The 14,252-nt window shown below is 71.1% G+C and overlaps 5 protein-coding genes across 5 annotated transcripts; 2 read left to right on the forward strand and 3 right to left on the reverse strand.

Moving 5' to 3' along the window:
• The first annotated feature begins 328 nt into the window (after window positions 1–328).
• UBE2C (ubiquitin conjugating enzyme E2 C) lies at window positions 329–1,718 on the forward strand. Its single transcript, XM_086760675.1, has 6 exons — window positions 329–610; window positions 682–709; window positions 831–917; window positions 1,007–1,211; window positions 1,312–1,371; window positions 1,513–1,718. The coding sequence occupies exons 1-6, from the start codon at window positions 510–512 to the stop codon at window positions 1,569–1,571; spliced, it is 540 nt and encodes a 179-aa protein (XP_086616801.1). The 5' UTR covers window positions 329–509; the 3' UTR covers window positions 1,572–1,718.
• Window positions 1,719–1,866: 148 nt separating this feature from the next.
• LOC147598774 (regulator of G protein signaling 9-binding protein-like) lies at window positions 1,867–3,324 on the reverse strand. The gene is made up of 2 exons (XM_086760673.1): window positions 2,570–3,324; window positions 1,867–2,478 (listed from the first exon to the last, which is right to left on the reverse strand). The coding sequence occupies exons 1-2, from the start codon at window positions 3,084–3,086 to the stop codon at window positions 2,033–2,035; spliced, it is 963 nt and encodes a 320-aa protein (XP_086616799.1). The 5' UTR covers window positions 3,087–3,324; the 3' UTR covers window positions 1,867–2,032.
• A 147-nt stretch (window positions 3,325–3,471) lies between these two features.
• On the reverse strand, window positions 3,472–5,244 carry TNNC2 (troponin C2, fast skeletal type). The gene is made up of 6 exons (XM_086760676.1): window positions 5,151–5,244; window positions 4,467–4,518; window positions 4,204–4,347; window positions 4,017–4,131; window positions 3,804–3,940; window positions 3,472–3,724 (listed from the first exon to the last, which is right to left on the reverse strand). The coding sequence occupies exons 1-6, from the start codon at window positions 5,160–5,162 to the stop codon at window positions 3,693–3,695; spliced, it is 492 nt and encodes a 163-aa protein (XP_086616802.1). The 5' UTR covers window positions 5,163–5,244; the 3' UTR covers window positions 3,472–3,692.
• Window positions 5,245–6,931: 1,687 nt separating this feature from the next.
• Window positions 6,932–9,154, forward strand: SNX21 (sorting nexin family member 21). Its single transcript, XM_086760892.1, has 3 exons — window positions 6,932–7,486; window positions 7,622–7,776; window positions 8,088–9,154. Exons 1-3 carry the CDS (start codon window positions 7,216–7,218, stop codon window positions 8,757–8,759), a joined length of 1,098 nt encoding a protein of 365 aa, XP_086617018.1. The 5' UTR covers window positions 6,932–7,215; the 3' UTR covers window positions 8,760–9,154.
• Window positions 9,155–9,516: 362 nt separating this feature from the next.
• On the reverse strand, window positions 9,517–11,911 carry ACOT8 (acyl-CoA thioesterase 8). Its single transcript, XM_086760893.1, has 6 exons — window positions 11,765–11,911; window positions 11,549–11,685; window positions 10,988–11,213; window positions 10,613–10,770; window positions 10,030–10,221; window positions 9,517–9,931 (listed from the first exon to the last, which is right to left on the reverse strand). The coding sequence occupies exons 1-6, from the start codon at window positions 11,881–11,883 to the stop codon at window positions 9,813–9,815; spliced, it is 951 nt and encodes a 316-aa protein (XP_086617019.1). The 5' UTR covers window positions 11,884–11,911; the 3' UTR covers window positions 9,517–9,812.
• Window positions 11,912–14,252: the final 2,341 nt, after the last annotated feature.

Genomic DNA, 14,252 nt, shown 5'->3' on the forward strand with positions numbered 1-14,252 from the left:
GACGCCTCCTGGAGAACTGGGGGGGCGGGGGGCGGCCTGGCCCTTTAAAGGAAGGGGGTCTGGCCCTTTAAGGGCCCGCAGGGAGCCGCGGCTTCCCCTCCCGCAGCAGCAGCCAATCAGCGGCCGCCGGCCGTTAACCGTGGCAGGCTCGTGCCCGGCGAGCGGCCATTGGCCGGCTTGAACGGAGCTGCGCGCTGATTGGCGGAGGGGCTGCACGTTGGAAACATTCAAACGGGGCGCGAGGCCGCGGCGGGAGGAGCGGGGCCGGCACCGGCACCAGGAGCGGCACCGCCACCGCGAGGGGCCCTGCGCCGCACCGGGGCCGCCACCGCCGCACCGCGAGGGGCCCGGCCCTGCACAGCACCGGGGCCGGTACCAGGACCGCTACCACCGCACCGGGAGGGGCTCCGCACCGCGGCCGCCGCCCCGCAGAGCTCCCTGCGCCGGCACCGCCGCCCGCACCGCGAGAAGCCGCAGCGGGGGCCGCGCCCGGTGCCCCCGGAGCCGCCATGGCCTCGCAGAACGCCGACCCCGCCGCCGTGCCCAGCGCGGCCGCCCGCAAAGCGGCTGAGGCGGGGGCCACGGCGGCCCGGGGCTCCGTGGGGAAGAGGTGAGCGGGGGCCGGGCCGGGGCCGGGGGCTGCCCCGCGGGCCAGCCCGGTAACGAGTGCTTCCCCCGCAGGCTGCAGCAGGAGCTGATGGCGCTGATGGTGAGTGGGGTCCCGGGGCCGGGGGTGCGCGGCTGGGGGTCCCGGGACCGGGGAGTGGTGCGGTTGGGGGTCCCGGGGCCGAGGCGGGGGTCCCGGGCCGCCCTGACCGGTGTCCCCGCAGATGTCCGGTGACAAAGGCATTTCCGCCTTCCCCGAGTCTGACAACCTCTTCAAGTGGATCGGGACCATCGACGGCCCCGCCGGCACGGTGAGTGGGGGGCCCGGGTCCGCCTGCTGCCCCCGACCCCCGCCGGGGCTCCCCCGGGCCGAGGCCGCGGCACTGACCCCTGCCCCCAGGCCTACGAGGAGCTGCGGTTCAAGCTGGCGCTGGAGTTCCCCAGCGGGTACCCCTACACCGCGCCCGCCGTGCGGTTCCTGACGCCCTGCTACCACCCCAACGTCGACACCCAGGGCAACATCTGCCTCGACATCCTCAAGGACAAGTGGTCGGCCCTCTACGACGTCCGCACCATCCTGCTCTCCATCCAGAGCCTGCTGGCAGGTGGGTCCCAGGCTGCGCTGCCGGGGGGTGCTGAGGAGGGGATGGTGCTGGGCTGGGGGGTCCAGGCCACCCCACGCGCTGACCCAGGCCCTGTCCCCAGAGCCCAACATCGAGAGCCCCCTGAACACGCACGCTGCCGAGCTCTGGAAGAACCAAGCTGGTGAGTGCCCAGGACGGGTGACCCCCTCCTCCCTCCCTCTGGGGTGGGCAGCGGCACAGCCCCCCGACCCTGCTGCGTCCCGCTGCCCGCCCGGCCCCGCGGCTGCCCCGGGACCCTCAGCCCTGTGCCGCCTCTCCCCAGCCTACAAGAAGTATGTGCGGGAGACGTACGCCAAGCAGGCCAAGAGTCAGGAAACCTGACCCGCGCCGCCACCTCCTCATCGTACCTGAGCCCCCGCCTGCTCCCTGTCCTGCCGCTCGCCCCGGCTTTCTGTATCATAGGCTGTTCTTAAATTAATTTTGCAGTCCGAGCCTCGGTTAATGTATAAATAAATGCACGTTTATGACTTTTCTTCTGGGGGTTTTGTTGCAGCCTGGCACCCTGTGAGTGCCCACAGGCACCTTCTCTCGGCCAGCCCGGCCCTGGGGTTCTGCTGGCCCCTCTGCAAGCGTGGGCAGGAGGGGAGGGACACCGGCCCCCGCGGGGCAACAGGGGCTTTATTAACACCTGGGGTGCTCAGAGCTGGTCCTGTTCCCTCTGTGGGGAAGGGCCCTGTCTGGGCGAAGGGCCATGGGGGGGCACAGGGCCCCATTCCCTGCTCCATGACACCCGAGTGTGCGAGGGGGGAGCCAGCCCTGCCATCTCCTCTCCTGCCCCCTGCTCAGAGCACCCTGCAACAGTGCCCAGCGTGAGGCCCCACCCGAACTGCCCCGGATGTGGGGGCTGTGGTGCTGCCTGTCCCCACTGCCTGCGTGGCCTCCACCGTCCATGGCGGGATGTTGGCTCCGCTCTCCATCTCTGCCAGCATGGCCCTCACCTGCTCGATCTCCTCCTCCAGGCGCAGGGCGGCCGGGGGCTGCGCGGGACCCCCGCCTCGCCGGCTCCCTTTGCGGCCAGGCAGCCCCTGGCCCCCCAGCCCAGTGCGCAGCAGGGCCGCGCCGCCGCCCTGCGCGGAGAAGAGCTGGCAGAGGTGGTGGGCTCGGCGCAGGTCCTGCAGGAAGAGCTCCAGGGCGGAGAGGAAGAGCACCCACAGCCGCTCCAGCTCCCGCTGCTCCTCGGGGCTCACCGGTGCCTGCCGCAACCCCGCCAGCAGCGCATGCCGCAGCCCTGAGGGACAGGGTATGCTGAGTCGGGGTGGCCCCAGAACCCCTCCGCCCGCGCCAGCGTGGGGGCAGGGGGGTGGCAGTCCTGTCCTTACCGGTGCTGAGCTCGCGGGCCTCCGCGCTCCTCCTGCGCCGCTCCTCCCTCAGCCGGGGGCTGTCGGCGCTGCCCCCGAGCTGCAGCACCAGCTGCCGGTGCCCGGCCGTGGCCTTGCAGAGAGCGGCCTGGGCCGCCGCACATGTCCCCGCCATCCCCCGCGTGCCACACGCATCCCCTCTTCTCAGAGCCATCGCGCCGTGCGAGGACGGGGCAGGGCCAGGCCCCTCGGCGGTGACCCCCGGCTCTCCGAGGAGCTCTGTTCCCCTGAGCTGCAGCGCTGCGCCCCACGGATGCAATGAGCTCCGACCCACAGCCCTGTGTCCCAGCAGCTGCGCAGTGCTGATCCTGCTGTCCCCACGCATGGCGGGCGCTCCCTGGGCAAGGAGCGTGCCCCCCTCGTCCCCCCGGCTGGAGAGGCGGTGCGGAGCCGCAGCGGGTCCCTGGGGAGCAGTGATGCGGGCGAGCTGGCGTGGGCTGTCAGGGACAGAGGCTCCAGCGTCACCTTGACCCCACATGGGGGGGCTGCTGCTTCCCCCCCATCTTAGAGCCGGGTCCCCTGGCCGGGTGGGACACGGGGGTCCCGGCGTAGAGCGGCCAGGAGCTTGGCTGCTCGCTGGGACCCCTCAGGGCGGGAGCCACACTCCCTCGCCCGCTGGCGTGTGAACTGGCCGCTCGCATGGAAAGTCTGAGCTCAGCGCTGGCGGCTGCCCAGCAGCCCGTGGGAACCACGGCCACGCGTTGCCCCCGTGCCCCGACGGCACGGCCTCATGGGGTGAGCCTGACCAGCACGGGGTGCGGGGCGCCCACCCGGAACGCGCCGCCTCCCTGGGGAGCGGCACAGCGGGCACAGTGCCACCGCCCCTTCCCCACGCAAACCCAGTGAAGTTCCACACCGGCGGCTGAAGCCTTTCCCCTTTTAATGAGGCCGAGACCGAAACCGCGTGCAACAGGCTGGAGGAAAAGCTTGGCCGCCTGCGCTGGGGGGAAACTGGGGCCCCGGCGCAGGGCAGGGTCCCAGCCGGCGTGGGCGGCCGGGTGTCGGGCACTGCGGAGCTGCTGCTCCCTGGGCAGCGGGGGAGCGGGGCTGGGTGCAGCAGCCGGCCCGAGGAATGTCTGGTCCCTTACTGCACACCCTCCATCATCTTCAGAAACTCTGCAAGACAGCGGCACCCTCAGCCCACGGCCCTGCCCGGGGCGCACAGCGCGGGTGCTCGGCCAGGGCCACCGCTCACCGTCGAAGTCGATGCGGCCGTCGTTGTTCTTGTCTGAGTCCTTCATCAGGTCCTCTATGTCCTCCTCGGTGACGTGCTCCCCGGTGGCCCTCAGGATCTCGCCCAGCTCCTCGATGTCGATGAACCCGTCCGCGTTCCTGCAGGAGGGCGAGAGGAGGATGCGGCCCCGCTCACCCCTGCGGGCAGGGTGGGCAGGTGCTCCCCGCCTTTTACCGGTCAAAGATGCGGAAGCAGTTGGCCAGCTCCTCCTCGGACTTGCCCTTGGCATCCTCCTTCATCTGGCGCACCATCATCACCAGGAACTCCTCGAAGTCGATGGTGCCGCTGCCTGCGAGGAGGAAGCCGAACGTGGGTCAGGCTGCCAGCCCCGCGCCCGCCGCCCACTGCGAGGGCCGCTCACCGTCCTCGTCCACCTCCTCTATGATGGCGTCCAGCTCCTCCTTGGTGGGGTTCTGGCCCAGCATCCTCATCACCGTCCCCAGCTCCTTGGTGCTGATGTCCCCGCCACCGTCGGCATCAAACATGTCGAAGGCAGCCTTGAACTCTGCGGGGAAGGAGAGTCAGGGCTGGGCAGCGCGCGGGCCAGGGCCATGGCCCTGGACAGAGCCCGGCCACGGGACAGAGCCCGGGTCTGGCCCCTCTCCCCACCGCCCCCGCACTCACCCGCGATCATCTCCTCGCTGAGGAAGGCGCGGGCTTCAGCCTGCTGGTCCGTCTGCAAGGCAAGGGAGCGGGGTCACTGCGGCCGCCCGCGGCAGAGGACAGGGCGGCACCGCGGCCCCCAGCAACCCCCGCAGCTCCGGTGCCACCTCGGCACCCGTGAGGGCGGTGGGCTGTGGGGAGCCACCTGCCCGGGGCCCTTTGCTAGCCAGGGGGGCTCCATGGCACCGGGGCCATGGGCCCCATGTGCAGCCTTGGCATCCCAAGCACGCAGCGCTATTTTTGGGATCTCCTCAGCTCCCCTTATGGGGAGCAGCGGGGCTGCGGGCACCTGTCCGTCCTGATCAAGTTTCTCCTGGAGGCGCGGGTCGGCAGCGACACCGTATCGTGTGACCCAGCACTCGGCTTTCAGCCGCCCCTGCCACCGCTGCCTCCGCGCAGCGCCAGCACCCCTTGAGCACTCGTTCGGTCCCTCCACCCCAGGACAGGTCCCACGGGGACCCTGCACCGCCCCAACGCCTCGCTGCCCTCGCCCGGCCCTGGCCACTGTCTCCCCACCGCCATCCACAGAGACACCTCAGCAGCCCGCATCCCCCCCGCACCTCCTGTCCTGCCGGGTCTTGCCGCGGCACGCAGCACACGCCACACCACATGGCACGCAGCAGGCGGCAGCGTGTGGGCTCTTACCATTGAAGTCATTTTTGCTGCTTCCCTCCCGCAGGGAGTCACCACCTCCTGCAGCAGAAGCCCCCGGAAGCTCCCCGGCGCCCCTGGCACCCCAATTTGTAGCGTCCCCGCCACGCAGCGTGCCCCCGGCCGCTGGCCCCCCGGCCCCGGCAGCCTATCAGCTCCACGGTGGCAACCCGGCCCCGCTCATTGGCAAGGGGCGCATTTTACCTAATTTAGCCAAAGCGCCATTGGCCAAGAGCTGGGGATTAAGCGTGGGTCTGAAGCAGGGATAGAAATTCAAGCCCTCCGGGGAGGGACACTGAAGCCTTGGCAGGAGGGTGGCTCTGCCCCCCCGCCCCCTGCACACCCCCCCGCCCAGGGCAGCTCAGCAAGGAGGGGGTTAAAAATAGCCCCGAGCCGCCAGCATCACCCAAACAAGGGCGACAGGGCTCCCCCCCAGCACCGCAGCACGGGACTGCCGAGCCCGTAGCTCTGCCTGGAGCCTCCCCTCCCTCACCCCAAAGACTCCGGGGGCTCCAGCCTCGTCCCGCCACCTCGGGCTGGGTTTTCTGCTCCGGCCAGCTGGGCAGGGCCCTGTCCCAGATGAGGAAGGGGCCCCTGGGCGGGGCGTGGGGCACGAAGCCCCTGTGAGGGTGTGAAGCATCCCCCCCACCCTTCCCCAGTACGGGGTCCCTGGCACCATTGGCACCGTCCAGAAAGGGTCCCGTCTCTCCGTGCTGCTGGGAGAGCGGGAAATCTGCCCAGGCGCCTCCTCGAAGGCTCTGCCCTCGCGTGCCGCAGCCCATGCCAGCCGCCTCTGCCAGGGCCCGGCTGGGGCCGGTGGCTCTGGGGACACAGGGGCCGAGTGGCCCGTGCCCCACGGTGCTCCGAGGGGCTGCACAGGAGCTTGGGCAGCAGCGGGGTCAGGCTGACACCCCGTCCCGCGAGGTTCCAGTGCTGGGGACACCCAGGAGGCTCCCTGGCTCATGGTTTTGCCGGGACCCCCATTCCCCGGTGGCAGCTGGGGATGGCACTAGCCCAGCCCCACTCGTGCATCCCACCCTGCCCAGCAGTCGGGAGGGGCTGGGGAGGCTTTGGGACCCCCGGGGCGCTGTGTGTGGACCCCCCCACAGACCCACCCCCGCCCAGGGGAATGCAGGGGTCCCTGTCCCAGCCCGGGCAGGGTGCGGGGTGCTGGAGCAGGGCGCAGCGGGGCAGAGCGATGGCAGCAGCTGGCCGGTTCCTCGATATTAATAGACATTCCCAAGAAAGCGGCGAGGAGGGAGCGGGCGTGGTGCTAAATAAGGCAGGGCGAGCGCCGGGGGTGCAGCCCAGCCGGCTGCGGCACATGGCGAGGGCAGCGGGGGCACGGGCGGTGGGGTGCCAGGGCAGCCCAGGGGACGTCCCACCAGCACAGCGAGATGGGGAGCTTGGGTGCGGGGTACCGGGGTGTCGGGGTACTAGGATACAGGGGCACTGGGGTATCCGGACTCCCAGACCCTGCAGTGCTGGGGGGTGGGGCTCCGGCGGTCCCGGGTGGGGGGACCCAGGGCCCTGCCAGGACAGCCCGGGCAGGGGACAACGGGAGCGGTGACGCGGGTGGAGCCGGGCAGGGGCTGTGGAGGACGGGATCCGTGCACATCCCGGCCATGCCGGGCCAGTCCCAGCCGTGCCGTGCCGGGCGGTGCCGTGCCGGACGGTGCCGTGCCGATCCCGGCCATGCCGATCCCGGCCGTGCCGGGCGGTGCCGGCCCCGCCGCCGCGATCCGGGTTCTCGGCGGAGGCGGAGCCGCGCAGGGAGGATCCCGGGACGGGAGCAGCCATCTCTCGGCAGCGCCTGGCTCGGCCCGGCACGGTACGGGCCGGCCCGGCCCCGCCCGCGGCGGGGAGGCGGCTGCACTGGGCCGGGGCGGGGGTCCCGTCTCGGGGGGTCCCGGGTCCGGGGGGTCCCGGGCCACGCCCGTGTGGTGCCCTGGCTGCCGGTGCTGTGCTGGGCAGTGGTGGGTAGCCCCTGGCCCCTGCCCGTCCCCCTGCGCTGGGACAACCGGGCCTGACCCCCGCCTCGGCAGCTGGGCGGCACGGGATGGCCGCCCGCATCCTGCACCGCCTGCGGCACGCGCTGGCCGGTGAAGGCGGCCGGGAGGAGCGGGCACATGGGAGCTCCGAAGCCGAGGACTTTCCGGAGAGCTCGGAGCTGGAGGATGACACGGAGGGGCTGTCGACGCGCCTCAGCGGCACCCTGAGCTTCACCAGCCACGAGGAGGAGGAGGAGCAGGAGGAGGAGGAAGGTGCTGGAGAGGAGCTGGGGGAGCTGCCGCAGCCGACGGGTGCCGCAGCGGGTGCTGAGGATGGAGGCAGGTGCTGGGGCCGCTGCAATGGGGAGGCTGGGGCGGCCGCACCCCGGGGGGGACCCAGGTGATGGCGGCAGCCAGCAGCCCGGAGACACCGGGGCGCACGGCAGGCAGGCTGACACCCCTCTCCCGGCGCAGAGTGGGGCCCCGCAGCGGAGCGTCCCGGCGGCAGCCTGCTGACCCGGCAGCTGCAGGAGCTGTGGAGGAAGTCGCGGGGCAGCCTGGCACCGCAGCGGCTGCTCTTCGAGGTCACTAGCGCCAGCGTGGTCAGCGAGCGCTCCTCCAAGTATGTGGTGAGTGAGCCCGGCGGGGCTGGGCGGGCGCGGGGTGGGCGCAGGACCCACTCCCTCCTGGGGCAGGGGTCCCACGGGGCTGGCGCTTATTTCTCTCTGTCTTTCCCCGTGCTGCTCGGATGGTGCTGGCGGCTCAGATGAGCCTCAGGTAACTATTGCTGGCGCCTGCTGCGGCTGCGGCAGCCCAGCCTGCTCCCTGCTGCCTGGGCGAACCCCGCCGCAGCCCCTCTGCGGCTGCGCACCCAGCTCTGCCCGGCCCCGCGGGAGCAGCGCGCCCGTGGCGCCACCCTGACGCCCGGCTCCCCCCGCAGCTCTACACCATCTACCTGATCCGCTCCGGCCGGTTTGACAAGGCCCCCGCCGCCATCGCCCGGCGCTACTCGGACTTCGAACGGCTGAACCGCCGCCTGCGCTGCCGCTTCGGCTGCGACATGGCCGGCATCGCCTTCCCAAGGAAGAGGCTGCGCCGGAACTTCACCGCCGAGACCATCGCCAAGCGGAGCCGAGCCTTCGAGCAGTTCCTGTCCCACCTGCACTCCATCGCCGAGATCCGCCGTTCCCCCGAGTTCCTCGAGTTCTTCTTCCTGCAGGACCTGCGGGCCGCGCAGCGCCTGACCTGCACCGGCATGTACCGCGAGGCCCTGGCCACCTGGGCCAACGCCTACCGGCTGCAGGACCGGCTGGGGGTTTGCGGCTCTGGCCACTTCCTCCTGACGCTGGCCGGGCTGGCCGTCTGCCACCAGGAGCTGGACCAGCTCAGCGAGGCCCACGGCTGCTGCGAGCAGGCACTGCAGCTGCTGGAGAGCCAGGGCAGCCACCCGCTGCTGGGGCCCTTCCTGCAGGCCCACATCCACCTGGCCTGGAAGGTGGGCAAGGACAAGCGGCGCTCAGAGGCCCGGCTGCAGGACCTGCGGGAGGCCGGGCTGCCCCTGCAGCAGCAGCCCACCCTGAAGGAGTGCCTGATCAGGGAGGCTCTGGAGTGAGCGTCCGGCGCCCACGCTGGCAGGGGGCCACGCGCCCCGCGGCCCGGGAGCAGCGAGGGCGGTGCTGCGGGTGGGGACGGGGCAGGGAGGCAGCGCTGTGCGCCCGCGGGCGGCAGGGCACACGCCCGGGAGCTGCCTCGAAAATGCACTTTGTGGTTAGTCCGTCCCGCGGGGCCAGGCGCTCACCGGTGCTCGCCACCCGCGCCGGCACTGCCGGGAGCCGGCTCCCCCACGGCGGACGGCTTCTAGAGCGGCCGGGACTTTAGCTGGGACATACTGGCACTGCGTAAGGGAACGGGAAGGATTCTGGCAGGGCCCGGGCTCTCGCCAGGAAGTTCCCATAAAACTCCGTAATAAGAAGGACTTTATTTAATAAAGTCTTGGTAGGAAGAGCAGGGCGCCTGCTGTGTCTGCTCAGCTTCACCTCCCCCAGGGCACCAGCAGCGGCAGCCTCCAGGCCCCCCCCCAGGGAGGTGGGAGCTGACTCGTCCCCTTCCCCCGCTCCCAGGGGCCGGGCCCCCTCGCCAGCTCGGCCCCGGGGAGGAGAGCGAGGGTGAGCAGAAGCAGCGACCGAGCGCCGGGGCACGAGGGCAGAAGTGAGAAGGGGAAGCCACGTGTGCCGCAGTAGCGCTTTCCCCTCCTGCGACCCAGGCTGCTGCAGGGGCAGAGCCGACCCCGGTGCCCCCGGCGCTGCCCGCCCTCCCCTGCCCGGAGAGGCTCCCTTGGGAGCCAAGGGGACAAACTCCGGGGACAGAGCCCAGCTTTTCACCCGGCGGCTTTATTTCAGGCAGGTGAAAGGTGGCTGATCGTGGTGTGCGGTGACATGCTGTGCCGCTGGCAGTTGGTCGCAGCGCACGCCTCCGCGGGTCCCCATCTGTCGCAGAGGGCCTCTGGCACCAGTGCTCCCAGCAGGGAGCTCCTCCGAGGCTCCTTCCCGCTGGCGCTCGGGGTCCTGCCCTGCCCACCTCTGTTTTGGTCCTGGGGTCTCTCCTGAGCATGCCTGAGCCCCAGCCCGCGGTGGGTTGGTGGAACCGCTGCTGCTGGCTTCCTCCGCTACAGCTTGCTCTGGTTTGGTGTTTGATTCACCCTGATGACTCCTTCCTGCGCGCAGGTGACAGCCAGGACCCCGTCCCTGCGCCACAGCCGTCCCTGCACCAGTCCCCGGCACCCGCCTGCAGAGAGGGCCCGTCAGACCGCGGCCCGCTGCCCCCGGGACGGGCAGGGCTGGCCTTCCCCGCGTGGCTCCCCGGAGAACGCGGTGAGCACTCACCTGCCCAGGGGCTCTCGCACTCATACAGCATCCAGTGGTCCGCTCGGAAGGGCGCGTGGAACCACATGGAATGGTCGAGGGACACCATGAACTTGATGTGGTACTGCCGGTGCGGGAGCAGGGCCGTGCCCAGGAAGGCGTAGTCGGAGATGTAGGCGGCCACGCAGCAGTGCACCTTCATGTCGGTCTCCCCTGCAAAGCAACCGGCACTGCCCGTCCCTTGCGGGGTGGCCGTGGGACAAGCCTGCGCGTGTCACGCGAGGCAAAGCCCCAGGAGCTCCGCTTCCCCGAGGGCCAGCGGCTGGCCAGGCAGAGCCGAGTTGCTCTTTCGGACCCGCTCCCCTTGCCGTGCCCCCCGGGGAAAGCGCGCCGTGTCCAAGCACGGAACACGGGCATCGCTCCATGCTCCGGCACCCGCATTTCAGCCTTGCAATCCCCAGGCCTCCCTCCAGGCTCGGGGTGCAGACAGCCGCCAAATCGCAACCCTCTCAGCCCGCTCCATCCCTGGTGAACCTACAGCGTGAGCTTGGGCCCGAGCCCTCGGCTCGTGCGGCAGCCGGACCGCCCTCTGGGCGGGACCCACCTATGTAGCCGCGAGCTCGCACCCAGAAGAGCTGCTTCGGCTCCTGCAGCTCCAAGCAGAACACATCTGGCGGGTTCACGGGTTTGATATCAATTGGCACATCTTCGGCTTGAATCTTGTTGAGATGCTTTCTGTATCTCTCTGCCAAGTTGGGGTTCCTGCAGACCCACACGGTGAATGCCAGGCAGGCCAGGGGCACGTCCTGGCAGCGGCTTCAGCCCAGGGACCCAGGGCCACGCAGGAAGGCAGGAGGGGCATGGCTCCTGCCCTGTCCTGCTTCCATAACTCCCCAGGCGGCCGCCCCAGTCCCTGCGCCTCCCTGAGCCCCAGCTCCAGAGAAGGGCATCCCTGCTGCGCCCCGTTCACCCCACTCACTGCAGGAACTTCTGGATGAGCTCCTCTTGTGTCAGCAGCTCCTCGGGGGGCGGCACAGCGGGCATGGTGAACTGGTGCTGCACTGGGCTTGTCTGGGAGAGCTGGAAGGAGGCCTGGCAGGTGAAGATCGGCTTTCCGTGCTGGATGGCCTTTACAGAACGAACAGAGAAGCTCTTCCCTGTACGGGTCCGCTCCACCTCGTACAGCACTGGCACCTTGGGGTCCCCTGGGACAGAAAAGGGACGCTCTGCTGTGGGGCCGCCATGCACCAGAGGGGACCGGACCTACAGGGGCCGAGCACGGGGGCCAGACGGGCCGAGCCCGCTGCGCCTGAGCTGGCAGTGCCGCCCGCAGCCTTTGCCGTGCTGGAGCCGGGACGGCGGCACCGTCCCAGCGCTGCGGGCCTCAGCCCCGGCCTCCCCAGCCCCTCCGCCGCCGGATTCCGCGCCCGGCCCCGACCCGCCGCACTCCTCGCCCCCCCCCGCTGCCGCCCCTCCGCCCCGGGCACCCCCCCGGCGCTGGCTGCTCCCCGCCCGGCCCCGGCCCCCCGGCGGCCCCCACCTGCCCGCACGAAGTAGCAGTGCAGCGAGTGGACCTGCTCGTCGCGGCTGACGGCGCGGGCGGCCGCCACCAGCGCCTGCCCCACGATCTGCCCGCCGAACAGCCGCTGCGTGGCGGGCACCCAGTGGTGCCGGCCCCTGCGGGGAGAAGGCCGCGGCGGTGAGGGCGGCGGCGGGGAGGCAGGCCCGGCCCCGGCGGCCCGGCGGCCCCGCGCACCGGAACAGGTCGAGCTCCAGCCGCTCCAGGTTCAGCACGCTGGTGATCAGCACGCTCCGCAGGTCCCCGGGCGGCGGCCGCCCCGGCCCCGGCCCCCCGCCGTCCCCCGCGGCCGCCATTTCCTCCGCGTCCCGGACAGCGGCGACATCCGGCCGGCGCGCGGCGCGGCGGAAAGCACGGCCCGCCCAGCGAGCGGCGGACCGCCAGCTGACTGGGCCGCCCAGCCGCCAGTCACGGGGGCGGTGGCGGAAAGCGCTGCACTGGTTGGCTTGCATCCTGCCCGTCCGCGCAGACCGCCTCTGACTGGCTGCATCGCGGGTGTGGGCGGTGCCCCCGCCGGTTTAATACGGGCGGCGGGCTCCTGCCTGGGGCGCGCAGGCGGCGGGGCCGAGCGCTGGTGTGGGGGGGTCCCGGTCCCGGTCCCGGTCCCGGTCCCGCCGTGGAGCTGGGCGCCTGCTTCAGGAGCTACGAGGACTTCGGGGAGCGCTTCCGCGCCTACAAGCGGGCGCAGCGGTGCGGCTACGGCCTGCGGAGCTGCGTCTCGGTCCGGTGCCGCAGCCGGCGGCAGGGCTCTGCCCCGGGGCGCCGGCGGTGCTCGGTCCCTGGCGGGACGCGGTGGCTCGAGGAGGGCCGGCCCCGGTGCCTGCCGTCCCGCGTCCGCTGCTCACCCCGCTTCACTCCGCCTTCGCTGCGGCAGCTCTGCCTGTGCAGTGAATCCTCTGGCTTTCGTCCTGGAAGCCGTCGCTCCGCGTCACTGCTGGCCAGCCACAGCTCCTGCCTTTCGCTGCTCGGCCAGCTGCACGCTGCGCGCTGGCGTCTGTCGGCATTCCCCGGCTGCCTTCCCCTCGCTGCGACGGAAAGGTGTTGCCAGGTCTCCCCACGCAGCACCCGGTTCCGCAGCCTTTGCTTATCCGAACAGCTCTAGTGGTGACATCTCGTCTCCATCCAAGTCTGGGTCTGCTCTTGTACACAAAGGCTTGCGAGGTCATTCTCCAGCTACACAACTGCTTCCCTTGCTGCCTTAAAACGTAATTTAATCTCCTGCCTCCAGGCCTTTCTCGCTGTGTTCTAGCCTGCTCCTCCAGACGCAGAGCAGTCGCAGAAATGCCGCGTGCCTTAAGGAGTAAGACGCACACAGAGGTATCAAGCGTTCACCAACAGCTTTGCCATTCCTGGAGAGCAGGAACAGGCGCAGCTGGGAACAGGAGCTGGGGCTGCTTTGCAGTGTTTGGTCGTGGCTGTCCTAACTCCCGGTTCCTTCGTCTCTCCTGCCTTCGAGCTTTGTTAGCCCAGGCTTTGAGAGCAGGAAGCCAGCCCGCGTGTCTGACCAGCTTATGCGGGGTTTTGTGCTCACTGATTAATAACAGCATTGGCACGCAAGAAGAGTCAAAACCAAATGCTGGCAGCCTGCGCAACCGTTGCTTCCCCCTTAATGCTTTCTCAGTTTGCAGGTTCCTGCAGGCGAAGTTTGGTTGTGTCCGGACCCGAAAACACAGCAAGAGGAGAAAGCCGCAGCCCTGTGTCCGGCTTATTCTGTGTTGCAGTATGAGGACACAGACCAGCTTGCGATCGGCGAGCTGCACAGCGACCACGCCCATGCGGGCCCAGCGTTCTCCCTGACCAGAGCCACCGCTGCGGCACGAGCGCCATGGCGTGCAGGAGCAGCAGCAGGCGGCTGGGAGCGACGGCCGCGGCCGAGGACTCGCACACGGTCACGGTGAATGGGGCGCCTGCTCCACGCAGGGCTGCCGTGAGGCAGCGAAGGAGAACGCCTGTGCCTCAGCGCCCGTCAGGACTGCCGAGGTCACGAAAACCTTCCTGCGGGCAGACGGCCGGCCGGCCTCCGTCGGCACGGGCAGCGCGCGGCCTGGGCAGGCTCCGCGTCCACACCGGCCGCACCAAGAGCCTCCCGCTGCGCGGGGCGCCGAGCCGGGGGGACGCGTTCCCTACGCTTTCCTCGAGAGACCGAGGAGCGAGGCGGGACAGCGGTGCGCTCGTCCCGGCTGAAGGGCGACGGGCACACGGCGCCGGGAGAACGCCGGCCGGCTTCAGGGAGTCAGCCCCGCGCGGCGAAGGGGCCGGGCTGTGTTCGCAAAGCCATCCTCCGCGACGGCGCCGGGTAACGGGGGCACCGAGGAGCCGTGCGAGGGCAGAGCGGCGCGCCCGGCGCTCCGGTCCCGGCGGCGATGGCCCCGCCCGCCCGGTACCGGCGGGGGGCGCGGGGGTGCACCCGGCCGGCAGGGGGCGCCGCGCCGTGACGTCATGGCGCGCCCCGCGGTGATTGGTGGCGTCCTCGGAGGGAGCGGGGCATGCCGGGATGCATGCCCCCACTGCGGCGCGAGGCACGCCGGGATATATCCCCGGGTAGCGGCGGCTGCGGGGCCACGGCCGAGCGGTCCCGGCCCCGCAGGGCTGGCGATGGCGGAAGCCCCGCCGGGCCCGGGCCGCGGCTCCCTGGTGGCCTCAGCTCCGCGTCCGCTGGCTGCTC

This window comes from Chlamydotis macqueenii, chromosome 16 (assembly GCF_036417535.1).
Source record: "Chlamydotis macqueenii isolate bChlMac1 chromosome 16, bChlMac1.mat, whole genome shotgun sequence".
Classification (NCBI taxonomy): Eukaryota; Metazoa; Chordata; class Aves; order Otidiformes; family Otididae; genus Chlamydotis; species Chlamydotis macqueenii.